This window comes from Excalfactoria chinensis, chromosome 3 (assembly GCF_039878825.1).
Source record: "Excalfactoria chinensis isolate bCotChi1 chromosome 3, bCotChi1.hap2, whole genome shotgun sequence".
NCBI classification, from domain to species: domain Eukaryota; kingdom Metazoa; phylum Chordata; class Aves; order Galliformes; family Phasianidae; genus Excalfactoria; species Excalfactoria chinensis.
In genome coordinates this window covers 48,043,812-48,071,584 of record NC_092827.1, presented here as the reverse complement: position 1 = coordinate 48,071,584, position 27,773 = coordinate 48,043,812, and the positions used below count along the sequence as shown (strand labels likewise).

General features: G+C 36.6%; 1 protein-coding gene across 2 annotated transcripts in view; it reads right to left on the bottom strand.

Annotated features, from left to right (window-relative positions):
• NKAIN2 (sodium/potassium transporting ATPase interacting 2) overlaps positions 1–27,773 on the bottom strand; it is a 513,101-nt gene that overhangs the window by 56,573 nt on the left and 428,755 nt on the right. For both annotated transcript variants that reach the window (XM_072331397.1, XM_072331396.1), the window contains exon 4: positions 15,485–15,685. In XM_072331397.1, coding sequence (XP_072187498.1) covers positions 15,485–15,685 — 201 coding nt within the window. The remainder of the gene's footprint in view (positions 1–15,484; positions 15,686–27,773) is intronic.

Sequence of the window (27,773 nt, the reverse complement as noted above, 5' to 3'; positions counted from 1 at the left end):
ACCCTAGACTGTAGAAGCTAATTGCTTTTCAACAGAAGAACTCTCTTAAGTGCTCACAATGGAAGCAGGCTCATATGAAAAGCAGGATGCATCTCCTCTGCTTCCAGGCCTGCTGAGACTTGTCCAGATGAGTGACGCTGTAAAAAATGGGAATCACCTGGAGCCTGTTAATATTATAATCAAGTGAAAATACTATTTCTACTGTCTTAATCCATCTGTCTGTAGGCATCCTCTCCACCTCCAATTACTTGCTTTGTCACAGGTTTTTTTATTATGGATCTCTATGCGTGTTCAAAATCTGGGAACTATCAAGTACGTTCCCATGGTATTCTCTATTTCTGTAGCTTTCTTACAGCTTTTGTCAGGAATGACAGCAAACGAAAGGCCTATACTTCACACAGTATAGCCAGAGATGTTTTGTGTATGGAGGTCAATTGAATGAAGTCCAAGTTTATGTTATCAGACTGTAATTTTTGCCGTTGCCATTTATGATAAACAAGGGTACAAAAATCAAACGGAGAGACTGCATTATGGCAACTCAAATAAAGCTTGCTAATATTTAATAGATGATATCACATGTAAGTAGAACTCAAATATAAACAAGCTATCTTAAATATGTAAAAATCTGTATTATATTAAGGCAGTTCTACAATCTGTTGCTATGAGATATTTAGTCATTTTCTGATTTCACCTTAAATGACATTTGATAAGTGATCAAAGTAAGAGTCAACAGTTATACCCAGTAAAATCAAATTAAAATGGCATCAACAATCATGTAGTATCAACTGAACCAAACAACACCAGTAGTACCTTTTCATGTAGAATAAGAAATTGCTAACTAAAGTAATATGATACTTTCATAATTCAGCATGTTAGTCATACAGAGAAATGTTGAATGGTTTATCCACTCTGATGTTTACCTTTTGCAGTGGAATTTTCGTTCAAAACTTCAACTTCTGAGATATTTTTAAAAAAGATTTGATTATGATTGTCAGCATCAACTTGTCTAACTATTCTGTATAGGACAATGCTAGAATTCAGAGTTAGTATAGTTTTTTTCACAAATAATAAAGCAGACATAAAACTCATTTTGAAACGAAGTGAATTATAATCCAGGGAATTATAGATTGTGGAACACAATGATGGTTCTTGTATACTTTCCTAGAATATAAAAAATCATAAAAAGAGTTAAATTTTCAGTTTCTATTAACCTCTGTGTTCATGTGTACAAATCTTGAGCTAATACTCAGTTAATGTACAACTATTTGGCTTTCAACTCAGCATTTAGAAGAAAAAAAACCATCAGCATACTGTCTATTAGGCACTGAAAGGTCTTAAGTGGCAATTATATCTTTCTGGATCCTAGCATGTTTCCAGAGGCTCCAAACACCACTTGTAGTTACCTGGCTAACAGTCTATTTGGGATAGAATAAAACTTCTAAAAGCCTTTGGATAATTGTTTTTAATTTCAGTTAAGTTTTGTTCAAACACCTGAATTTAGAGAAAGAATTATGACTCTTCTCATTAATCTATGCAGGGGCAAAAACTAAACAAAAGTGCCACAGAATCACTCCACGAGAAAGTTAATGGTATAATCACTCTCACACTCTTCAGGATTCCCTCTGAGACCTACTCAAAGCTTCCTGCTCTGAGCAGAAGCTCTATAAAGAGCTATGACCAAATATAACCTCTTGCTCTTAAGTGTCCTACGGTTCAGGAGGGTACCTTTGTCAAGTTCACTGTGAAGTTCAGAGGTAGTCTTCAGATTAAACTCCTTGAACTAAACAATGCTCAGATGCTGGGCATTAGTTCAGTCCACTAACAGTAGTTGTCATCTGTGGATGTCCACTGTCTAGAAGTAGATGGGATTCATTTTGTTACACTGAAAGTACTTAAATATTTGCTTGTATGCAAGTTCAGATTTTACATCTCAACCACCACCTGAGGTGGCTACCAGTAAGGGTACAAAAGACCTTGATTTTTTAAGGACAATTAGACAAATAGGAAACAAATAACTCGTTCCTTCTCTTGCCTGTGCTCTTCTTGATTGTCATCATTAAAATGAGTAAGTTCAAGGAAGCTAAACAGCTTCTCAGAAGGAGCATTTTTGGACTGAGAATGCAGTGTGTTGTGGTGGGATTTTCTTCATCTCTGATTTTTCAGAGTGGTAGGATTAGATGACAGTTATCTTGAGTAATTTTTAGGCTTTCATAATCATAGTATTGTATCATATCATAGTATCATAGTATTGTGCGAGTTGGAAGGGACCTTAGAGATCATCGAGTCCAACTCCTGGGATTCGAGCCCTCTGTGTAGCAGAGCGGCACTTCTACCCCCTGCAAATAATCACTGTGAACCTTCTGTCTCTGAAACACAGAAAAAGTAATAAGTTCTGCTTACCTATATTTTACATACAAGTATCATAGTTTTAATGACACTAGCCTCCTTCCTCAGTCAGAGCATCACAAATCATAACAGTGTAAATGTGCAGAAGGCTGTGAAAGGATGTGGTGCTTTAGGAAATGATAATATGTTTAGTTCATGAAGTTTACATTGCTGTAAAATTTTCAGAACTGTTATATTCTGATCATTGCAGCAGAAAAAAAGCCAAAGGAAAAAATTGTCTTCTTATGACACACAGTGATGTTAGTAACATCTTTGCAATACACACAGCCACTGAAACCTAAAATGCAGGTTCAGGCAGAGAACAAAACAATGATTTAAGAGATTAATGCTTTTAAAGACAAGATTAACTCATGCAGTTTGCAGCAGAAAATGTTTGCAAGAGTTCACTGCAATCTCTGAAATATATCTGGGTTTATCCATTCTGTGTGTTGGTATCTAGCCACAGCAGAATTTCTGCAGACGTCTCTAACAGAAAATCAGGAGGTTGCCATCTCAAAATGAGGTGAGCACCACCAGCTGATATAGCAAATGCCAAGTGGCTTTTTAGCAGCGCAAGCTATGCAAGACTTGCACAGAAAAATACCAACCCCCTCCTCCCATTTGTATCTGAATGTCTGCAAACTAAATCACTTCCTAAAAGCAGGGATGGTGAGAGCAGTCTATTATTCCCTGACAGACCACAAAGTATTGTTCATAGGGACAATCTATTTTGTATAGGCGAGCTGCAGAAGCAGTAAATCCTATTAACCTGTTCAGAGTCAGATGAAGACATTTAGAAAACAGAACAGCTATTACACACTGTGGTGAAAGAAAACTGTATCAAAGAAAAGTTAAATGAATGTACTATCTATTTGATTATGTACAATTGCAATTGGAAAATCCCCAGGATTCTCCTATTACATGCTCTTATCCTTCAGGATATTAATTCTATCCCCCAATCTAACTAGCTGACCACTCAAGCGCTATCCTCTGTTATGTCAATGCTAATTTTCTAGATAAAAAAAAATCAATTTCAAGCTATCAGCATTTCTGTGGAAAATGCTTATGCTTATACTATAGTTTTACTAACGCACACTTCCTCTACCCAAACCATATGGCATTCTGTGTGTACAGACCACTCTGGAGATTTACAGTAATTATGTCATGATGTGCTTATTGTTATGGATTCAGCAGCCTTTCTGTGTCTCTACCTGCCTTGTTCAAGAGCAGCTGCTAGCTTCAAGCTGTTGCCTGCCTCCAGCAGCAGAAGCGGAATGATGAAATGCTTTCCAGGAAAGACATGTTTTGAAGCAGACATACTGACAATAAACCAATTCACTAGGGAAGCATAACATTGACTGGATAAAAGTCGAATAATGATTCTATGATAATTTACTGAAACTGGGTGCAATTTGCTTTAAAATAAAAATTCCCTTTGCTGCTGGTATTGAACTTAGAGGCCTTTAACAGATAAAAGTGTGGCATTTGCTTTTATGAAGTAACTGATCTTTAGAGATTCATTAAACCTCATTATTTCATCTTATGCATAAGTGACTATTAATACTAACTCACTGAATGAGAGGAATGGGAAGAACAGTGTTGTCAGAAACAAGGTTCGTCAGTCCTCTACCATGCTTTTTCCCTGCTCATTGTGACTGAATACACTGAATTCACTTGCAAAGAAGTCCTAAATCTTCTGGTAAAATGGGGAGCACTTAAGACAAGACTGCTTAATATACTCCTCACTTCTGTGTCTGGTTTTCATTATAAGCAAGCAGTAAGCATTCAGGCCACCTGCCTCCAGCTTTAGTGGGAGCTGCTTGTTGAGAAGCCCCAAAGGATCCATCCTGCTGTTGCCTGTTGTGTAGCTACTTCCCAACAGAGCACATCTTTGACCAATTTACCTATGCTGGAGGCAGGAAGTTTTATTTCCCAATTTTGTTTTCCTAATATTCAGGAGGAGAATAAATGGAAAGGGAAACAGTTAATGAATAAGGAAGAACAATAGGTGCAAAAACATCAGAGATTGTGCTGCTGTGCTCTTATTCCATTGTCCTTGCTGGAAATGGCAGCTATTAATATTTTATTGACTTGAACCTCTAGGGTAGACTCCAGATGTCACTATTCGATCTTTGTCTACATCTAAGGATATATAAATATTGTTCTGTCAATGTTGAATTCTCACCTATGGCAACAGTCATTATTGGCAAACAAATGCCCTTATGATTTTGTAGATCCTTTATTTCCTCAGCTTGTAACTAAACACACATGAGTAATCTGTTCAAAGAAACCCCAGGCATCCAAAAATAAAAATAAAGCAGAGGCAAAGGCCCAATATTTCATTTTTTACTTGTATATGTTAAGAATTAACTGTTTCATTTACATTAACATGTACGTTTTGAGAGACTGGAAGTTAAGAAAGCAAAGCTCAAGGCTAGCATTAAAAGAATGATGCGTGCTGGGAAAAAATCTGCTCTACTGGTTATGAAAATGGGAATCACTTTATGCCAGTCACTTTCAAGCAGTAGGAAACAGAAAAACTGCTGTCTCAGTAGTACTGCATTTTAGCTGAATGATACAGCTAAGGAACACATTTGATAGCCTCCCCCATACACATCAGCAGTGTGCTGTCTAACTGTCCAACCAGAGCTGTCCAACATCTATTGAGGAAGTGGTGAGGTTTGGCTGATGTTTACTGAGCATGCATGCAAAGAGCAGATTATCTCTGATTTCAAGAGTAAGTAATTTTCTTCACTTGGATGAAACAACGATTTTCAGTTTTTCAGTAATGAGTATTACCTGGAACTTAAAATCTGTTATTCATGTGAAAGCTTCAACAAATTTATGAGAAAAAAATCATCTCTGTCTCTTCTCTCCTTAAACTGCAGCAATGTAGAAGTTGGAGGAGCTAAAAGTCCTTAGGATGTGTCTGCAGAGGATTATACTTACTACATAGTACTGCATAGACTTCCACTTGCTACACAAGTGGTAGAAAATTGAGGTTTTTTCTACAAATAATGACTATTTGACTTCATGTTACTAGGTTACAATTCATGTTCTTTTCCTGGACTCTAGGCTCTGCTCCCACAGCATGACTCAAAACCTAGCTACAGACCTGGCTAACACTGATATTACTGCAACTGTAGGTATCTTGGATCTTATGTATGCAATTGCCTTGGCGTGGTGGATGTATGGAGGAGTACTAGCAAATGAAATAACCAAGAGACTATCTTCTGGCCTAGAGGCCAAACGGTATGGCATTGCTTGTGCTCACACAAATAAGCTCATTTCAAATCCAGAACAAGGCAAGCAGACCCAAACTGTGCATAGGAATGCTCTCTGGTTTGCACATCCCCTGCTCCCATGCCTTTAAGTTGTTTGGGAGAGTGAGAGCTGGTCTGGCCCAAATGAATGACATCGACTGTAGCAGGTGTTTAACTGTCCCAGACAAAATGTAGTGAATGTGCAGAGCCCAAGGAGCCAGCTAAGAAATCTAGCAGGAAGCCAAGTACTATGTTATTTGGCACTTGCTGCACGTTAGATAAAGTTCATTGACACTGTCACATTAGGACAAAACAGTTTAGGACTGATGTATTTTCCAAAAGTCCTGTTTCTTCAGAAAATTCCCAGTCAGCCTGACTTCTGAGATTGCAATGAGAAAACTCAGTCAACAAAAATATTAGGAACAGTTTTCTGATCTCGCTTTCTTGACCTGCCTAGGACACATACACCAAGGGCCCTAGGGCATATGGTTACCTAACAGAAAAGTTATGTACTTTTCTGGAAGGCAATAGACTTACTGCATAGTCTTTGCTGGGAAGTAGGGAAAAAAATTTACAAGGTACATAATGTAATAGTACTTAATGTTCCTGTTTTACATGCTCATTAAGTACATCTAAATGCTTCTAAGATTCCTATTTTCCCTAGAAATAGTTAATATTTTTAGTGGAGTAGTTAGTTACACCAAAAACAACTGAAATTCTTATAGAAATTGAAAATTACATTGAATTTTAGAAATACAGCAATCAATACAGGTTCAGTTGCAGTTGCTGGGAGTCACAGAACTCACATTATTTGTCTTTGGAGAATTTGGAGCACAGAGCAGGTTTTCTGTACTGTGGCATTATGACCAGGATTGTCATGACTAAAGCTGCCCAATAGGTAATTTTACATTTCCAGAGATAAATCTATACTTCCATTCACTCAGAAAGCTGTGCTACCAGCACACAAAAGTGAAATGTGAAGTATACTATATAAAGTGGAATAGACGAATTTCAACAAATATGTGAAACCCTTGCCTAGAAGACAGCCAAAGCATTGCTATTTTCTGCATATTTGGGGGTGAAAATATCTCCATACCAAAGTCCCTCACATACATTCAGGAAAGATTACCTTAACTCATGAATTGAGGGCACTTTATTCTGGAATGGAAAATGTCCTTTATGAGGTGTGCAACAAAATGACTAAATACGAGCTTTCACTCATATGTGGAAGTATAAGGAAGTACTTTAATGTTAGAAAGAATACTGAGCAGAGAAATGCGGGGGTAAATCTGTACTGTGGCTTTTGTTAGACATCTAAATAGCAATGTTCCATGTGATAATTTGTGCCATCATAATCAGCTCAGGAAAAGGGATGGTGAACCTAGCACTTGTCTACAGGTTTTTAGAATGAAAAGGTTTTTGTTTGTTTGTTTGTTTGTTTGTTTTAATTACTTAAGATTACAGAGGCTTATGATATTTATTATTATTGTTATTCAGCTTAATATTATTCTTGCATCTAAAGCAGGTGTAATTATTATTTTTTTTACTATGCAAACTCATTTATATAGAATATCCACAGAAAGCAAATGGACAAGGCTCTTTGTCCAGAGTCTTCAAAAGATGCAAAACCTTAAAAAGATAACCAAAACTAGATGAAATGACCCTAAATTCAAGCCTTTGAGTTGTGTATAGCAGGAAGTAGTTTACTTGCAGATCTTTCGCTAGAGCAGTGTCATAAAATCATAGCAGAATTGTGCTAGTACAGGAGCTGAAGAATAATTTAAATCCCAGGTGTACAAAAAAGAAAATCAGCGAGCCAGCAACAACAGGTAACATAGCACCACCAGCATCACATAGCCCCGAGACAGCCATGAGGCAATGAACCTGGGGAACTGTAATCTCATTGCTGCATCATATAACTATTTATCCCTACAGGGTCAGGCCAAATCAGAGTCCCCTGTGTGAAGGAATACATATGAGATGGTCAAAACAAATTCTCGGGAAACTTCCCTCAGGCCTCATAGTAATGACTCTAATGTTCAGCTCTTGATAATCACAACTCTGTTCCTGCCCAAATCACATTCACCATTTGCCTTTGCTTGTGTCAGAGGATCTGTGAAAGTTGGAACTGCTTTTTCTAGCCTCAGCTCATGCTGGTGCTGGTGCCTTTCAATCCATCAGGGAAATGAACCTCTCAGAGAAAATCCTATGTGCACTGGCCTTGCAGCTCTATTTAAAGTTGACATCTCTCCACTGAGTTGGAGCAAACTTATTTTCATAAAATTATCACACAACTTAGCTGCGTATGAGCCCAGTTCATTAAGAAGGAAAGCTTCTAGGGAAATGAATGAGTACAATTCCACTTACAAAGCTCCATGCTCATTAAAAAAACAGTTTATGCTTTGATGTGTACAATTCTGTTTTCTGCAAGTACTGGTAAAGAAATGCAGGTAAAATGTGATAGAAGCAACCACAGAGAATGTATGTAAGCAAAAAGATGACTCTTTCATTAATCCTTCAAACCTATTAGCATAGTCTAACATCACTGTCAAACAGAGAAACAGCAAATATGCTCTAATCTGAGGCAATGTCAAAGATGCCTGAACCTGATGTTGCACCTCTGCTAACATGGCACTGTTACTAAATTAGCACTTTAAAACAATTCATACCCATTGTACAGATTTTGCCCAATCTTGCTGTGAGAAAATAGTCTTTCTGAAAGTACAAATCTGTATTATTAAGAATCAGTTTTCCTTCAATCTCTGTATTGCCCTAGAGAGGAACTCCACTTTAATCAAATAATGTTATTTTTTCCCATTAGGTTCAAAGAGTCAAAATTTGATTACACGAACTCTTGTCTTCTTTCTCACCTATAAATACTCTTACTATTATTCTTGCACAGGAGGAAACAACCAATGTGCAAGGTATGTGCATAAGTATGTACATGCAGAAGAGGTCAAAAGGGTGACAGGGGAAGAAAATGAGCCAGAGTAAATCTGAGTGAGAGCTTTTGTGTGCAAGATGTACTTCCTGAACAAATGAAGAGTTTTGTGTTGGCTTGAAAGGAGAAAGGCACTAGGCTCTTACTGCAAAAGGATGCAATATATGCTACTCATGATCAACACAAAGGAACTGAGGAATGGGAAATTAAGAATTCAATGTCAATTTACTGCTAAGCATATCTGACACATACATATTAAGCAAATCTCATTGTGTTTATTTGGAGCACAAAAATGGAATGTGCTAAATAATTATTAGAACCCAAAGCCTATACCAAACTGTGGCACTTCTTAAAAGATAAATGTTATCCATCTGAACTCATTTGAAAACCCTTGACACAGTACAAGCTTTCAGATGATCCCTGGCCCTGAGTCTTTGTAGCTCTGACAAAAGGACCTGGGCAACTAATTTTTCAGTATTTCAATCTGGAGTATCCAGGGCCAACTGTTTGTTTTCACTCATGAGTATTCTGGGACTGAGATAATCTTGGTCCTTGCCTCATTCCTAATGGTATGGCTACTTTTATTTTTCATGCATTAGTATGACTCCTTCCCTCTTCTCCCCTATTTCACTGTTTTGTTGTGCTCCTGTCATATAGTCTGTCCTGATACACTCATTGCACACTTCCTTTAGTCCTGCTCCATCATTTGCTGGAGTCTCTAGTGGAACTGCAGGTCTTTCAGTCTGCTCAGATCTTATCAAAATCTTCCTACTCCCCCCCAAAAAAGAGAATATACTTCTCCCTACAGAAATCTCATTTTCCTTTCCTGCTCTAAACGCTGTAATGTGCAAGCACATCATTACTCTAACTTCTGCTGTTCTGCTCTCTCTGCACTCTCTCTTCATCACTCACCCAGTAAGTTTACTTACCTACTTGACATGAGACTATAGTGTCACCTGTGCTATGCTAACATTAAGGTTTTTGAGAGTACCTTATTCTAATTAGTATTAATCCTTCAGAGAAGCAGGGACTGTTGCTGCTTCTCTGTTGTTCTAAGACTACTTTAATATAATACTTGATTACTTTGCAATGTTTTAATGGAATTATCCTGTCAACATCTTTCTGACATATTTAGGAACTATTGTTTATGTAGGACAGAAAAAAAACTGGCACAAGTTAAGCACCCTACCAAAGGTTGTACTGTAAATCTACAACAAAGCAGAGATTTTGAAGCTGGCGTCCTAACTGCTCAGTTTTATTATTGCCTCTTAATAGCACAGTTATGTTTCATGATGTTTTAAATCAATCTGACAGCATTGTAGCTTGAAAAGTATTACAACACAGACTTTGCAGAATACCAAACAGTTTACAGCCACTGTAGCTAGTGTGGATGGTTAATTACACATTACAAATTTTAAAGCATGAAATAATAATTTGAACGATTGCATAATACATATGCTCAGGAAGGAACAGAAAAGAATTAAGACTAATGTACAGCACATAAAAGTCAGTGAAAAAGACCACTATGAAAATGGTCAATACTTTCATGCTTACTTAAGGTTTTATTTATTTAGCATGTAAGTTACCATCAATAATATACAGTAGGTAAGAAATGTTTGTCCCCTACTCATTTAACTGCAATTATGTTGCACACTTTAGCTTTTCAATGTCTGTGTTACTACATTGGCTGCTCTGAAAATAATGCCTCCTCTTTATTTCTATGGAAACAACAGCAGATACAAAGAGTACAATAACACTATCTGATAAAGCAAATTCTCAGCTACAAAATACCATTCCTCAACATACTCACCACCATTAGCTATGCATTTTCATCATCTTGTATGCAAAAACCTGCACCAGTGGAGGTAACCCACTCTTGCTGTCACCACTAATGAAAGACATCGCTCACTGCTCACATCCACTGTTTGGTCTCCATACTCATTCAAGAAGTGTCGATGAATGACAGTGGGTGCCATTTTTTCCACATGCAGGTATTCAATGACATGCCTTTGCTTCATACTCATACACGCTTTCACGTCAGACATCAGTTTGTCAGACTGCCCCTCTGCTGCTGTCTGTCACATGGCAACAACATGTAATGGAATATTGGTGGGAAAGTCACCCATATTGGTTATGACATCGTGGGCAAACATAATGAATTAGGAGGTATTATTTCAGAGCAACCCTCACAACATCAAATTGGTTGAGGTGATTCCTTCACATTAGTCTTATTCCCATAGCTCAGCCACTTATTTCCACTGAAATTCATAGACTTGTGAATGGCTAAGTGAGGAGCGAAAGACAATCATAATAAATACTTTAAATCCTGTGTTGGCAAATAGATATATAATTCTGTCAAACTTATCACCATGACTGATCTTTTAATTGCAAATTTGGGGAGTTTTGATCTACAAATGGTATTTTAACTTGTCTACTTTTGCAAGAACAGCCTTGTGGGAGTGGGGGCAGGTCATACATATAGTGCTGAACGCAGGCAGAAGGAAGATGTAGATAAACTACAGAAGCTCAGCTTCTGTATGAAATACAATTAACATTATTATATATATATATATATATATTTTGTAGCACACAACAGCCTGACTATACTAGGTATTATCCACATTCAGAGGTTTTTTGAGAGATGTAATGGATCTCTATCTATGCAAACATTACAGTCTTATAAATGAACATGAACAATTTAAGAATGCTTTTCCCACTGCAGCACTTGGGAAGAGGCAGAGAAAAGAAATGACTTTCTCAAGGACATTATGGTAGGCTTGGAAACAGAACCAATTGATCTGAAGCACAGCTCAGGGCCTGAACTGAAATAATTTCCATTTGCTGTACTAAGATGAGTTCAATAAAAAGCCCAAGTGAAGAAAACTGTACACTGGGTCTGTAGCTAGAATTAGACATTGATGTTTGTGAGTACCTGTGAGACTATAAGCTTGAGACCTTTTCTTGGCCACAAGATCAAAAAAAAGGTGCATTTTCTGCTAATATATGAAGCTCATGCCCCTTTAAGCACTGACATTACATGCCAAGGTTAGCAGGGGTGTGCAGTCTTCACAGTACCCCCCAAAGCACTGTCTTCCCATGGTTTTCCTCCTGCTTTTCTCTAACTGTCTGGGGGTTGGTGGGAAGTTTCATTCAGCCTCCGCTACAAACACAGTATGCAGAATGCAACTCAAGTTTCACAAAACAGCACCAAATCAAATTTCCATTAGTACTACTGACCTCATTCTTTACCTGGAAAAGTCATCTCCAGAGATTAGTAATTTATCTATCTTAGATAGCCAAGGAGTTCTGGAAATGAAATAGCTTCTCTGATGTAAGCAATGAGAATCAATATCCATTAAGGCCATAAGGACACTTTAAAATATGAAGCATATGAGTATCCAAGTCATGCCATCAGCAGACCAATTAATTTTGGTAATGCGTAGGCATACAGGACAAGACGAGCTATGGTCCTCACAGAGAACTTCAAGTGGTCCAAGTACTCAGAAGTCACAGCTATGCAAATGAAGTATTCCTGAGAGAAAAAAGCAAAGGGGAGGACTTGGCCTAGTATGTGAGCAACAAGCAAAATTGATTAGCCATGGCTGAAGTGATGTATTTTTTGACCACATATTAGCACAGCTGATTAAAAATTACTGTTGGTAAAATTCAATGACACATCTGATGTGAAGCCATTACCTTCTCAGACACATCTATGGTATTCACCAAGAATTGAGGAGGGCAAGAATGACTCAGTAGTCATACTGTCCACAGAGTTTTTCCCAGACCTCTGGGTTTCACACAAAACTGAACAAATCCTTCCCTTAGCAGTTCTGTTCAGTTCCAAACAGCTGCCTGCTGCAAGTGGTGCCCTAAAAGTATGTTTACATATATTGCATCACTTCAGGCTGCAAAGCTGCACTTCACATAGATCCTCACTCCACTTTCTCCCTTTCTCACTCTAAGCCACACTCTTTAGCTTGCTGGAAGATGTTAAGACGCGCAGATAAAGTGATAGCACCAAGGCTCAGCTCAGTCTAAAAGAACCATGTCGGAAGCATTACTATGGAGCACAAAAGGGAAAGTGACAAGCATGGTGTGTGGCACTGACGTATTGGTGGTGTGCTGCTTCAGAAAACTCCCATGAAAACATCACATCAGTGGAATGAAAATCAGTGCAATTAAAGAAATAAATCAGTTCCACAAAGATGAAGTGACTGAGAAAGATGTAGTGCGCTGAAATGGGAATGACTGCAAGACAAATATAATTGTGCATTATTTTTTTCTTCTTCTTATGCAAGGATTGTTTGATACAGCTCAGTTGAAGCTGTAGTATCCCACCAGAACCAGCAGGTAAAGTGCTGTACTCTATGAGACAAAGGAGAGTTGTGACTGCTTTGCAGCTTCCATTATCATTGTGCATTGTTTGAACCTTGCCTTTGCATACATAAATGCTAAAAAAGCAAACCAGGATAAGTCTTGTTTTATCAGAGCATTTCCTTGCACATATTAGGACTCAAATATTCTTCCCAAATTTGAAGCTTTTCTAAATAACAAATGTTCAGCTACTCAAAGCACAGAGATCACTCGCCACAATATTCTGTTACATCTGCAATGTGGACTGAAGTAGGAATTTTATCTAGTCATTGATTTATCCTGAGCAAAACTCATTCCTCAGAAGCAAATCACCTGTGCATCATCATTTCTGGCTCTTTTTAGTCTTTAAAGCCAGGTATAATGCAATGACCAATACCACTCTGCATGCTAACAATTCTTCTGAAATTTGGGATCATTTCACCTTCTAGTTGTCTTAATTATTATTATTGTTATTTTTAAGGCAGTAAAATAAAAGAAAATTATACAAAATTCCACTCTTAGAAAACTAAAATCAGTGCTTACTTGCACAAAATTACCAGCAGCTTTTGAATCATTTACAATCTGGTGGTTTTTGTTTTCAGGGAGATATCTGGGGAGATAAGGTGCCTAGCAGACAATAAATATTCTGCACCTCCTCAGGAGAGTCTCTGCTTGCAATTCTTGAAATATTCCACAGTCTAATTTAAGCCTTTCTTTTTAGAAAATATAAATAGGGGGGGCTTTATAGGTTTATTTTAGCTCTTGTATTCTTTCCACTAAGTATTCTGCAGCACACACAGCTGTGTGGAAGCTAACCTTTGGCACTCAGCTTCCATGCAAGTTTACCAGCAAGCTATAAAAAATACAAGCACCATAATGTTTTCAAAGATTGATGTAAGTGGGCCTCAGTGGAGACGAATTTCTTTCTAACTTTTTTGACTATGGACAGTAGAAAACATCCTTAAAAAAATACCACAGTGCCACCAGTCTGTGAAAAAGCCAAGATCAACATTAGCTTGATCATTGTCATGAACTCACAAATAGAAAGCAAGTAACCAATTTGTAGGTTGCAATTTATGGATTTACAGTTAAAGTGCAAGATCCACTTAAGTGCCCATAAAAGGAAATTGAAAGGAAAGATTAATTTCTTTCTCCTAAAGGGAGATAAATCTGGTGCAAGGTAGGGTTTGTTGAAAGCTAGTTTACTGAAAATCAAGCAATATGTTCTGTTCCAGCTTTGTGTTATATGTTACTGAGCCACACCAAGTAATTCCTTTCTTTCTCAACACATTCTTATAATTGTGACATTATGCAAGTGTTTCTATTAGAAAAAGAACGATGTGCTCACTATCAGAAATGTAAAAATTACATAAACAACAAAGTTTAAAGAACCAGGTCTGGAAAATTGGCCCATACTATTACTGAGTTGCTTTTTATCTATGATAATTACATTTGCAGTACCATGAATGGAAATATAAAAATAGTTGTAGCTGCCCACAGCTACCAGATTACCGATGGTTTGTTATTCTGTGCCATTCTCCTGCTTTGTAAATACTTTCTTATCTAGAAACACATTTCTGTTTAGGCAGAGATGCACAAAAAACCTTGCTGCACCAAGAAAAGAATCAAGCTTAAACTATATATTCCTTGAGTTTCTTGTTCTTCATTTATTGCACACCAAAAAAGCATTACTGCAAATCCAGAATAAAATAAAAAAGGACCAGATATTTTTGTCTGAGTTATGCTTGAGTTAATAATAATTGCTTGTAAATAGTGTTGTAAAGCTATTTTTATTTATTTACTTCTTCACTCTGATTTTTTTTTTTAATTTCTTTTTTTTTTTTTTTTTTTTTTTTTTTTTTTTTTTTTTTTGGTACCTGTCTTGTTTCTTTTGTACCATCTGTAACTTGCCAAAATTGAAGATGTGATATATCTATGTGATATATCTAGGCAAGACATTGATTTTATCTTCCAGATCTTCCAACTGCCTGCCTTGCTAACTGTTTTGTCATGGTTCTTTTGCTTTTCTATAATGGGGCCAGCTGAGGTGTATGGAGGAGACCTGAGAGGTAGATGGACTTTCAGGTAAGTCTGCCACCAAGTTTCACATATGGAGCCCACACAGAGGTGCACTGACACAGAGATGTATTTGCCTGAACTTACCTGATGTTGGCCATTTACACCTAGACTGAGGAAAAGACAGATAGGGAAGCTGTTCACTTTTTGATTGGCTGGTGGCCACACTGTGTTCTGGCAACTGTTCCAATGACTTACATTTACTCTGGGGTCAAGATGAACAAATATCCTCTTTCTTTTGTCAGTATGGCCCCTCTTTGGACAAAATATTGGAATCTCTTGAGCAGAAGTTTATGTAGTAGGAGTCATGTACTCAGGCACTGGACAAAATTTCTGTATATAGTGACAGTTATTTGCAACAGGGTTTATAAATAAAGGCCACAACGCTCTACTTTTCTGGTAGTAAGATTCACCAAGAAGAAAGCTAGAAAAGGCAACATGAGTGAGGGTATCTATATATACTTACTGCAAGGAAGATCTGAAGAGAACTGTGAGCCACTTCTATGTACTGATACTCAAGAAAACACCCCGAGACAGTGATATAACGATGATCCTCTGGAGCCCAGTCTGGGGCTGGTGTTACTGAAGTCACGGTGCAGCCTGGTCCATTCTCCATCCACCATGAACGATGCATTGAGATATTAAATGTCAGAATGAGATCTGTTTCCTACAAAACAACATGGGAAGAATTAATGTTTTGGGATAGTGCTCTGGTATTAAATGCCTCCAGCTAGAGATTTCACAGGACACATAAAGAAGCAAAGAACACCAATAAAATTGTGTATTCACATGAAAATTAGCTGAGCTTGCCTGCAAGAAATGCAAGTAGCTGCACCGAGACAGGCAGAATTTTTTTGAAGCAGAATAATAATCCCACAAGCCAGGATCTGCTCCCAAACATTATACTAACCTGTACCATACAATCACTGATTATTACGCTGTGGGAAACCACAGGGACTGATAGACATGCACATTTCACAGCAACCCTCCTGTACTCATTTGGCTCATATTTTGCTGGCATGATCTACCAAACTGTACAAGAGTCCTCAGTGTCTGAGACTTTACTATGTGTAGATTGTATGCACTTTTTTTCACATGGAATCTGCAAAGCAGAATTCTGGCAACTCTATTGGAATATTAGAGAAGGCTTTGCATCTTTGCAAAGCCTGTCTTAGTCTTCTAACTCTGTAGAAATAAGCACAGAAACATCTACTATGTGTTGCCTTGCCTAAAGACTTCTCAGCTTGTTAAATAAAAGGACAAAGAAGCCTGCAACCTTCAAGTCTCATGTAGCTGATACAAGGGAGCCAGTGCAAGAGGTTCAGCCATGCTTTCCACTAAGACTGCATTTATGAATAGTTCATAGAGGACTAATGAATGATTAATATACATCATAAACAATACTAAAGATATGACTTCCATAAATTATACTTGGTTGAACATTACTTGAGGGCACTATACACAGTTATAACAAAACTATGGACTTTGCGGATTCTGTAATAGCCTACAGTATTTACCAACTCTTTATAAATTATTTATGTGTAACCTCATTGTAAAGTGTGACTATCTTGTCTGTGTGCACATGTGCTCAGTCATGCAAAAAAATTGCTTTTAAGTAATGTCTGTGCAGAGTCAAATTCTCCCCACACCTAACCTACATTTTTTCAGCGTGTTGATGACATTAATAATTAAAATTATCATAAAAATTTAAAATGAAACTATTTAATTAAGCTTACCAAGACAAAAGGAAGACAATGCAATTCTGTAGCTATATGCTGTGTCCAAATTTCCCTTCCTTCAGAAAAACGTCATTTTTTCAGTTTCACATATTTTTCCTTTTCGTACTACTACAAGCAAAAGTAACTCCATTGAGAAAGGTTTCAGATAATGCTGTGACTGACAAATCAATTGATCTGTGATTACTCTGTAGCACAGCTGATACATATATTTTTTTAAGTTCAAGTTCTTAATTATATGCAGAATATTGCTACATTTAGAAAAAGCAATGACTACCCTTCCTGAGCACATCCACGTAACAGATGGCAAGAAGGACTATAAATATTTTTGTGATGAATAATTATTCTACATCCGCACAGAGGCATGATCCAGCCATTAATGTGCTCTGTGAGTAAATATGTGATTCATATAATTGAAAGATACAGCTAATTTCAGACATTTTAAGATAATTAAAGCAACGCAGAACTTTTGGATAAACAATCCAAATTTTCCAGAAATTGACATATTTACATATGGCCACAAGCCTTCATGCACAATAAACTTTTCCTTTCTCTAGGCTCCTCTGTAGCAAAGCTGCTAAATGTATTGTCTACCTATTGTTTCTTGTAAATGAGCTTTTTTTCCCCAACACTCAAGCCAGAAGACTATTTTTCTTTCTGTGCTCAGGGCTGTTAGAACTCGTTAGTAGTACACTGGCCTTCTAACCTTGTGTAAGAAGTTGAAGAATTAGTATCTTTGGAACAACTTTGCTCAAAGACATCAACTTATTCATGAATGATGAAAATAAAACTCCATTGCACTATTGTTAGAAGACCTTTAATTCATTCTAGTTGCCATGGAAAATTCTTAATGTCTAGTCTCTTATCAGAGCAATGGCATGAATGAATTTACTGGCTGTCGTTATTTTATTCTTACAGTACTTTCACAAGAGTCACAATGAACTAAAAACATTTTACAAAGTGCAGACATGGGATGAAATATGTATTCCTTAAAAAGGACAGGGATTAGCTGGCTGGCAGGAATCAGTTATTTGTTATGCATCTGCCAGATGATGTTAAAATGGATCAGGAGGAGCTAAGCAAAGATCAAAACCGGTCTCTGTGATTAGAATATTACCCTTCTAAAGACAGTTATCTTTGCTTACACAGGGTGCAGCAGCCCAAAACTTTACAGGTTAAAAACACAAGTGCAAAGCAAATATAATCACACACTGAAATACTTACAATTAGACATGTAAATAAAACTTCACAACATCTAGCTTTCTTACATTCCAGAATTTATGCCTAGATGGTTATCTGAAATAATCCACTATATTCAGAATATTCCACCACCCTCAAAACATCTTTTCACAATTTGAATTAATGTGAATACCATGATTTGGACTAAACAAGCTTGTTTTGTTCAATTAATAGTCCTCTCCTGCTTATAAGTAAAACAAAGCAAAACAAACAAACAAACAAAAACTACCAAACATACAGAAGTCTACCAGATCTATATTTTATTCCTGTCTTTGAGCACTCAGTAAAATACTGCATTATTCCCTCTGCTCAAAAAATAGACCTGATACTTGTCACAGTTTTACATCACTTTATTCCTGGTATTAGTAAAAACAAATTTTTCTGGTTTCAGTTGAGACAGTGTTAATAGCACGCTCATATTTAGCTGTTGCTGAGGAGCAGGGAAACATCTGGGACCAGGACAGGGACTTGACAGGAAGAGCACTTCATGGCACAGCAGCAGTGGGCAGGGTAGATCTGTACCAGGGAAGGTGCCTAAATAAGGCCAAGGGCTGTTCCATACTATGTGACATCATGCAGAAGTCCATAAAGTTGAGGGGAGTTGACTAGGGACAGCTGCTGCTCAGTTGAGGGGTATTGGTCAATGGTTGGTGAGACATGGTGTTGCTGGTGGGCTGCCACTAGGGTAGTTGTATTGTGGGCTGGGCATCAGTTAGCAGGTGGTGAGTGATTGCACTGTGAGTGTGTATACACATATATACATATTTATGTATATATATATGTATAGGTATGTATAATCATATTTTGTTTCCATATTTTTCTTTTAGCCTTAGGCTTCCATTTTCTTTCCAGTTCTCTCCCTCATCCCACCTGGGGGGAAATGAGTGAACAGCTGTGTGGTGCTAAGCTCCTGCCTGGTTAAACCACAACACAAATAAATAAATCCTGCTGAAAGCCCACACTTCAAATCTTAAATGGTTGGAAAGGCTATCAGGCAGGGTCATTATCTTATATTTAATTACTTAATAAACAAGGTCAACTTCAGAAAGCAAAACAGTAAGTGGAGGCAAACTCTGATAGATGCAATACTACGCATCATCCACGTCTAAGGGCAAATTCAGCACAATAAAAATGACAAAGTCAGCTTTTCAAAACCAAACATAAGTTAGGTCCTGAAAATTCTTATCTCCAAAATACATAGGATAAGTATAGATGCAGAAGAAGCATATTCACTACAGCAGCATCTGCCACAGTCAAATCTTTCAAAATATAAATTGGTACATGCTCTGATCTTGCCTGTAACCTCTAGACTATCTACTCTGATATGCACTCATATTAGCAGACCATTTCCTGTGTTTCAGTTGTGAAGGTCACCCAACTAATGAAAAAGTTCAACTTTGTAGTGAGGAAAACAGATGAGAATTTGAATATCCTGGTAGAACTGTGTGAGCCAAAGAAAGCATGCTGTATCTGTCATTAACATCTTTAACACTGAAAAGATTTAGAATTATTCTTTGACAAATTCCTCTTGCTATTAACCCTGTTCACTGTTTGAATACAGTTTTAGTGGACATAGACTAAGTTTACAATGGAAGTAGTGGATTTTCTGACCTCTCCAGTGTATTTGCTGTCTGTTTTCTTTTTGGTATCTGTGGCTCAAACACTGCTCAGGGAATTGCAGAGAAATAGTCTAATAAGCCTTGGAGCTATGAAACTCAACAAGAACTGTTGATATGTATTGGGCATGCCAACACGATGAGGTTCACAGTCTGTATGTCAAGGAAAATTTCATTATCTTAAATTCAACAAACAGCTGCTTCCTTCATGGACACAAAAATACATCTGTATGAGCTTTATGGATGATCACTGTGATGCTTTGTAAATCCTGCTGATATTTGTAAAGCCTGTTAATAAAAATTGGTGCATTAAAATAGATTTTGCTATTCACTGAGGACTAAAAATTCAGAGGAAAATATTTAATAAGGCATGTTTGCTAACACTCAAGATGTGTTGATATTTGTAATGGTTAGGAGCTAAACAAAGGCTGGACTTTGGAGGTCTCAGAGACTCAGATGTCAAAAACTAGAAACTAAGATCTCTTCCAATTAAGTCTCTAACCTTATCTATTTTAGGGTGGTTTGTGGGAAAAAAAAAAAAAAAAAAAAAAAAAAAAAAAAAAAGGTGAACTCTGATTTTTTTTTGTACATACAACATATAAAAACTGTACCTGGAGCTAACTGAACAGTACATAACATTTTCTAAATGAGGACAGCTGATGAAAAAACAAAATTTTGCAAGAGTTACCAGAAATGATTAGAACTTTCTTTGCATTAAGGAGCAGCAGGAGACCAGCAGTGCTCAAAGTGAAGATGTGTAGTAATTACAAGACAACACTGTTTCAATTATTTTGTTAGGTGCTCCAGCACAGTTTAAAGAAGCGGATACCAAATGAAAAGTCAGGAGGAAAGAAGAAGCGGTGATTCAGCGCAATTCTCTTTGAAAGCATATAAGATACTGCAGGCTCAAGGAATTTCTACTGACTTCAGTGGTTGTGGGTCACAAAGCCATGGGAAATGAGTTTCTTCCCTTTTTTTTTTTTTTTTTTTTTTTTTTTTTTCCCTAATTAGGAATTGCTTAAATCTGTGCAAACATGGCAAGATTCTGTACAAGCTTATTCAAATACAACCATGTTACCGCTTGTTTCATTTTTCATTCTTAATCTAGCAAGAAGAGACCGCATAGAGATTGAATGATTTTACAAGCATTCAGTGTAGACCAGGCTCTGAAAGCATCTGTAGTTGTAGAGGCCTCTGTGCATGCGAGACATCCACAGGCAATTTTTTTTCCCATCCTTCTGTTATCTAACTTTTCCACTAAAACTAGCATGAAAAATGGTACTGCATGACAGGAGCAAGCAGATATTTTCTTGCCTAAGGAAAAACTGCTCTCATGAAAGAGTCAAAATATTGCTTGACAGCATATTTTTCCTTTTCAGTGTAAACATCCCCCCCCCTCCACACACACACACACACAGTTGATAGATGTGAATTAATTGTTGAATAATTATGTGGAGATCATGGATACTGAAACTACCTAATATTTTAATCTGGTTGCACCTGAGCTAACTTTTCTCTCTGAACTTTTTATTTATTTATTTATTTTTCTCCTTCCAGAAACTTGGAATTCTGGATTTTATTTTCCCCTCACAAAATTTTATACCAGTATGATTCCAAAATGGACTGTGGGATTCAATTTAGGTATATAAAGTTTAACTGGATCCACTCAATAGATTTACTTCTGAAAGTCATCCATGGAAAATATCATACGTTGCCTCATTCTCAGTTGTTATCAGTATTCTGTTAAAAATATTCCTAATATATCTTAAGTGATTGCCAGTGTAAATATGAAAATTTCCTTTAATTACTTAAAAAGTTATAAGCATGAGAGAAAGGGATGACTCAGGTATCCTGATTTTCTTGTCTAAAATGAAATGAGAGCAGTATATTAAGAAAACGGTACAAAATACCCTCCAAAAAGCATAGCTACTGCTATGCAGGGATTCACATTGTGACTTATTACATTATATGAATCTTACAGATAACTTTATGAAATCACTAGAGCTACAAGCAACGTTATCTTAATTAAGATCATCATAGTTTTCTTGTATTGGAATATATACATTGACAATACTAACAATTTTGATCTACTCTGCTTCAATTCATTACAAAAAAAGAAAAAAAAAACAAAACAAAACAAAAAAAAAAACCTGCTAAACTTTAGAATATTAATTTCATCAGTACCATGGCATCAACTTTTCCCATTAGCAGCTTTAAGAACTTTTCTATCTATATAGATCTTCAATTAAGAATATTCTGAAAAGAAAGTAAAAACAGTTTGTACTGCAAAGATAAAATAATTATTACTACCACTTCATGAATATTTTTAATACATAATCAGAATATTTTTAGACTAAGGTTTTTCTGAACTGGAATTGTTATAATTATTTTATTTATTTATTTTGCATAAACCAAGAGACTAAAACCCATCCTAGTAGCCCAATGAATTACTGCCATTTATCACTGAGGTCTGACAGGTTGCAGTCCCTGTGCTACCACACAAAAACTTTACTCTAAGTCTTCTGTGTAGATGGCAAAGTTCCTGAGCAATAGATTTTTTTTAATTATTATTTATTTATTTATTTCAACTGCTTGGAAAGTGACTTTCTGAAAATTTAAGTCCGTGCAATGGAAAGATGCACTGAACTAGGGGGCTGTCCAGAAGTCCCCACATCCCGGAGTAGAAGTTAACCCTATGAAATATTATTTATTTCTCAGTGTAGCATAGTCAGGGATACCATTTGGGAACTGAGAAATCCATTGAAGAAGACAGAGTTGCATGTAACACCTTCCTTTGGAAACTCAGTTTTGACAAGTGACCATTCTCTGAGGAAAGCAGGTTGCCTCATAATACTTTAATGTAGGTGTCCAGTGGCTGGTATTCCAGACTCAGCTGATATGCTGTCTTCTAGTGCTACTAGTTGGCATGGAGTTACAGATTGTATTAGAATCAAGACCAAAAAAATAGCTTTTTTCATTCCTTGGCACAAAACTCTTCTAAATTTTAGATTAAACCTCAAGGTACAGGAGTAAAGAAAAAAAAGATATATTTTTTTTCTTTTTAAATGATGAAGTATGCCTCTTCTTGGCAAATATATACAGATTAATAACATCTGCAAATTTCAACCATTATTATAAATAAACTCTAAATTTTAAATAAAACCCTTCTAAACACAAACACATCTTATATTTGGGTATTATCCAAAAGAGTACATGGAGCTTCAAGTGAGATGAGAACAAAGCTCTGCAGAATACAAACAAAAAAGTGTAAGGCAAAATAACAAGCCAAAATAAATATCCTTAAAACATTTCTCTTTCTAGAATGAGTGGTTTACTGAGTTGCCAAATTCTGAAGAATGCCTTGTTTGATTGTCTCCATCTGAGGAGAAAATTTTAGCATAGTCCACCATTTAGTAGGGAAGGCTGCAAAGCTGTCTAGTGTGGAAATGTACTTAAACTTTGGTAGTTTTATATAGTACGTGCAGAAAGAAATTCCAGTCAGTGTGGTTTGTTTTTCCTGTTTCCTATGAATGTCTATTCTCTTTTAAAAATAAAATAATTATCTTGTCTATCAAAATAAGATTTTTATTTCCCTTAAACAACCCAAATTATTCATGACCATAGGGCAGAACTCACTTTTACAATTATGTCAATTCTTATGTGTTTGTTTGAATCAGCATCTGCTGTTGAAGACAGAAAATCTACCACTTGCATTGTATACAGGAAGGAGAGAAAGTGTAAGTAGACTTGAAGAGAATTCTCAGGCCACAGAAATGATGTTGTTATCCCAAAAGTGGTGTTAGGAAACATAGGATTGTTGTCTTGTAGAAGGGCTTTGTGAAACACCATGCTGAGCACAAGCACATAAATTACACAACATGCAATAATTTAAATGCTTCCAGACAGCACTGCTTTTATATCCATTAAGATTTCAGAACAATTAAAAAGAAACCTGAGTAAGTTCAGAAATTGGAAAATGTGGTATTATCTCAGTCAGTTTAGTTCAAATCTAGCCCAGATGATTGTTATCAAGAGTCTTCATCTGAGGAAAGGCTGAAATAAGCTAAAATTTAAAATGCATACCTAGTCCTCACAACCAACTTACATTCTTGTTGTGAAATAGGTAAATTTAGATGCTTTGAATTTGTTTACAGTCAATAGAGTGTACCCAGCTGTAGGAGACATTTAAGTATCCCTCAAGGACTCTGAAAAGCTGATGACAGAACCAAAATAAGATGTTGAACAGGAAGGAGGCTACACAAGGAAGCACAGAGGCAAAGTGAAGTAGGGGTTATACAGAGATGACTCACATGAACTGTTACAGCAATGATGTGGAAAATGATTCTGTACTGACTGCTTCAGGTTCTTTCACTGTAATCCAGACCACAATTGGCCAGGCTGGCAAATTTACATATTCAGCTTCAGATCTGAAACCATACAGCATTCATGTAGCTTGTAAATTTGGGCCAGTAAAACAAAGTCAAATTGGTAAAGCCCATGCTCAGCAGTATGTGCACAAAGCCCGAGTATAGAAGTCTCTGTTGCAACACCAATTAATATTTATGCAAGGAAGTTTCTGATTTTAACACAGTTTACACCTAACTGTGACATCTATCCATCTGTAATGCAAGGGAATATACAACTACAGTGGTACTATGTCATGCAGGAAACCCTATAATGCAGTTTGCAGTGCTAATGTGTGGCTAGAGTTCCTCATGCCTGACTTGTGTTTGCATTACAGAGTCTGAAAATCACCTTTGTTTCATTTCTGAAAAGTTCTATTTGTTGTTTAAACAAAGACATTTATCAAAGGACTATATTATGTGACTCTGATAAGCTTTAGTTCATAAAGAGTTCATTTATGTCCTTGCTGGTGATGATATTTATTAGAATACCTAAGGCTATATTCAGCCCTGATAAATCAAACTTGTTTCACTTTATATGCAGTAATCAATTTAACAGTAGGTGAAGTTGCTCTCCCTTTTTCTGGTCCAATACTGCATAACTCAACACAGACCTCAAATTAATTTTATTAAAACTAATTTGATTACCCACTACTCTTATCTAACTACAGAAATAATTTCTATCTTTTCTTGGACACAGAACTAGTTACAGTTGTTTGTATATAGGCTACTTCCAGCATTTGAGAATTATTATAGTTATTTCTTAGAAACAAATTCATGCTTTCTCCTGTTCTACAGCTCCTAGTTCTTTCTACACTGTACCTCATAAATCATTTTGAAGGATGATGCTGTTTAGAAATATCTGTTGAATTTGGAGACTAGTTTTAGCTTAAAAAGTGAAAAGAATGGGAACACTATCACAAAAATTGCTTCATCATTTTCAGTAGATTAATATTACACTTTTGCTAATTTGACTTAAGGCATTTAGGCCGTGCATACAAATTGGAACAGAAAATCCTAGGGCTCTAAATATCTGCTGTAAGTGATATATATTTAATTCTCCTCTTTCCTCTATCCAGAAATGAAAAGCAAGCTACTTCACAAACTTCTATTCTATTCTGACACTGCAAGTCTCATGAAAACAGAGAAAAAAACCCAACACCATTATCATCTACATTAATAAACAAGCCACAACATCTAACAACTTGATGTTAGCAAACATTTCAAGTGCACTTCTGTTCCTCTTGTGAGCTATTGCTAAAGCGTGATGATGCCCACCGCTTCTGTAAACTACAGCCTCATAAGGACAATTTGGGGCCATTTAAAAAGATTCAGTGCATAACTCTGGGTAAATGTATGGGTTTTATTAAGTTTTCAGAAGCATACCCTAAAGAATAATATCATGACGCCATTCTAGATGTTTTTAGCTAGTATGAAAGAAAGTACCTAATATACTGCAAAAGAATCAGTAGCAGTTTAAGCCAGTTAAAATACTAATTCACAGATGAATAGGCTGCCATTTGCATTTTGACCGCTCTGCATGCAAGGCAGCTAAAGCATAGATGACTACTGGCATAATATTGGAGCATCTAATATGATACAGCAGAATTAGCTCAATAAAAACATCCAGCAATTTGCTAGCTTTATATTTAGCACCAGTTCCATCTGCACATAACATTTGTACATAAGATGTATAAAAATTACACAGATCCATTGCACAGCATCACAGTTTTGAACTGATGATGCTATCATGTGATGAGTTATCTTCCAGATACTCTAGCCCTCCCTAAAGCTCTTTACCTCAACTTTCGTTTCCTGTGATTTACTTCTCTTTCTTCTTAGATACAAATATTTTCATCAGATATTTTACGGAAGATGCAATGGTTAACAAATGATACATTGTTGATTAATGATGTAACAAATGCTCCTTGGTGTTATGTTTCCCAGTGTAGTCCTACCTTGCTTGTGCTCTTTTTATGCTCTTGCATTATGCTCTTTTTAGTAGTTAAATGACAGTAAGAATAGAGATAAATAATACAGATTTATTCAAACACTTCCATTTTAAAACACCTTCGCCCCCTGCTTTTCACTTTAGGTACTAAGTGAAATTATAAAAGAGATTATATTATTATTATTATTATTATTATTATTATTATTATTAATATAAAGACCACACGGAAAATCGTATTAACTGAAAAGGAGCTAATATCAGGTAGGCACCTTTAAAAATTAATTCCCAAATCAGCTACATATTAGTGAACTCCATGACAATTCATGTCAGGTGTCAATTCTGCTGTCACTGAAGACACATTTTGATGCTTTGCTCCGTCTCACAGGACTGTGCAAAAGGGAAAATTACTTTTCAGTTCACATTTATATTGACTAGTTAAAGACAATGTGAAAGGAGTAATGTTCTTTTTCCGTATTCCTCTTTCACCCGAGTCTGCAGTTTTCTCATTCTAATGTGAGAAAGCAAACTCTGCCTTCTGTGTCTGAGTGCCAGCTGGGAGGGGAGCAGTCTTTATGGCCTGGAGGTCCTAGTAGGTAATAAAGTGACCATGGGCCAGCAGGTGCCTTCACGGCAAACAAGGACAACAACATTTTGGCCAGTATCACCAGCAGGTGGAGGAAGGTGATTATTCTCTGCAGAGAACTTGTGACGTTACACTGGAGTATTGGGTCCAGTGCTGGGTTCCTAAGTACAAGAGAGTCATGGGCACAGTGGGTGAGTCCACAGTGAAGGCCACCAAGACATGTGAGGTGTATGATGCACAAGGACAAAAAGCAAACAACGCTAGTTAGAACACTGTGAATTCTGAACAGAACTAAGGATTGTTTACTTGTAGATTTATTTATTTATTTTTAACCACGAGAGAGGTCAAACACTAGGAGAAGTGACCAGAGATGAGGAAAAGCCTCCAGCCTGTTTGATACTCTAAGCTTGACCAGGAAAGCACCTTTTTAGGTAATCTAGTTGGCCCTCCTTTGAGAAGAAAGTTGGCCTAGGTAGCTTTACAACCTAAATCATTCTGTAACATAAGAGTTTTCCCTTGAAGATTTTCAACGTTTCTACTGTTCTTCAGAAACAACATTAATTAAAAGAAAAAGAAACAATAAATCAACCAACTAAACAAGCCACAATCCTTTTAAAAAACCAACTAATCCAACAAAGCAATTACAGAATAAATTCGCTTTCCATAGCTTGAACATTCTTGGAGTATCCCTTAAAATCCTTTAACACACTGGGAGCACAGAAGTAGTAAGTAAACAACGGCTCAAATCTGGCTTGTATGCTGGACTTATAAATAATATGTGATCTACTTCAACAGGAAAAAACATATTTCTAGGAACCAATAACAGCCATTTAACTTACACGCTTTTAGCTTTGAACAAGCTGGCTGTATGTCCTTGGGGATGAAGAAAGAAAAGGTTGCATTGAAGTGGCACAGATACTGGGCCTGAAGATGCTGTAGAGATTACTAGTGATGTAGCCTGAAGCTCTTTAACTTACTAATGAAATATCACAGCTAATTCAGAATAAACTAATAATAGTGGTCAAGTTTCTTTCAAAATGACTTCTGTTTCAGTCATTCTACTTGAATCACAGCATCACAATATTAAGGTGTGCATATTTTATTTGCAAACAGTTCATGCCGATTAACTAAAATTTCACTTCAGAAAATCTCTTCAGTATACAGGTTTATACCCATAGACCCTCCTGTTTCTAGCCAAGATTGAGATGAAATACTAGGAGCAATGAT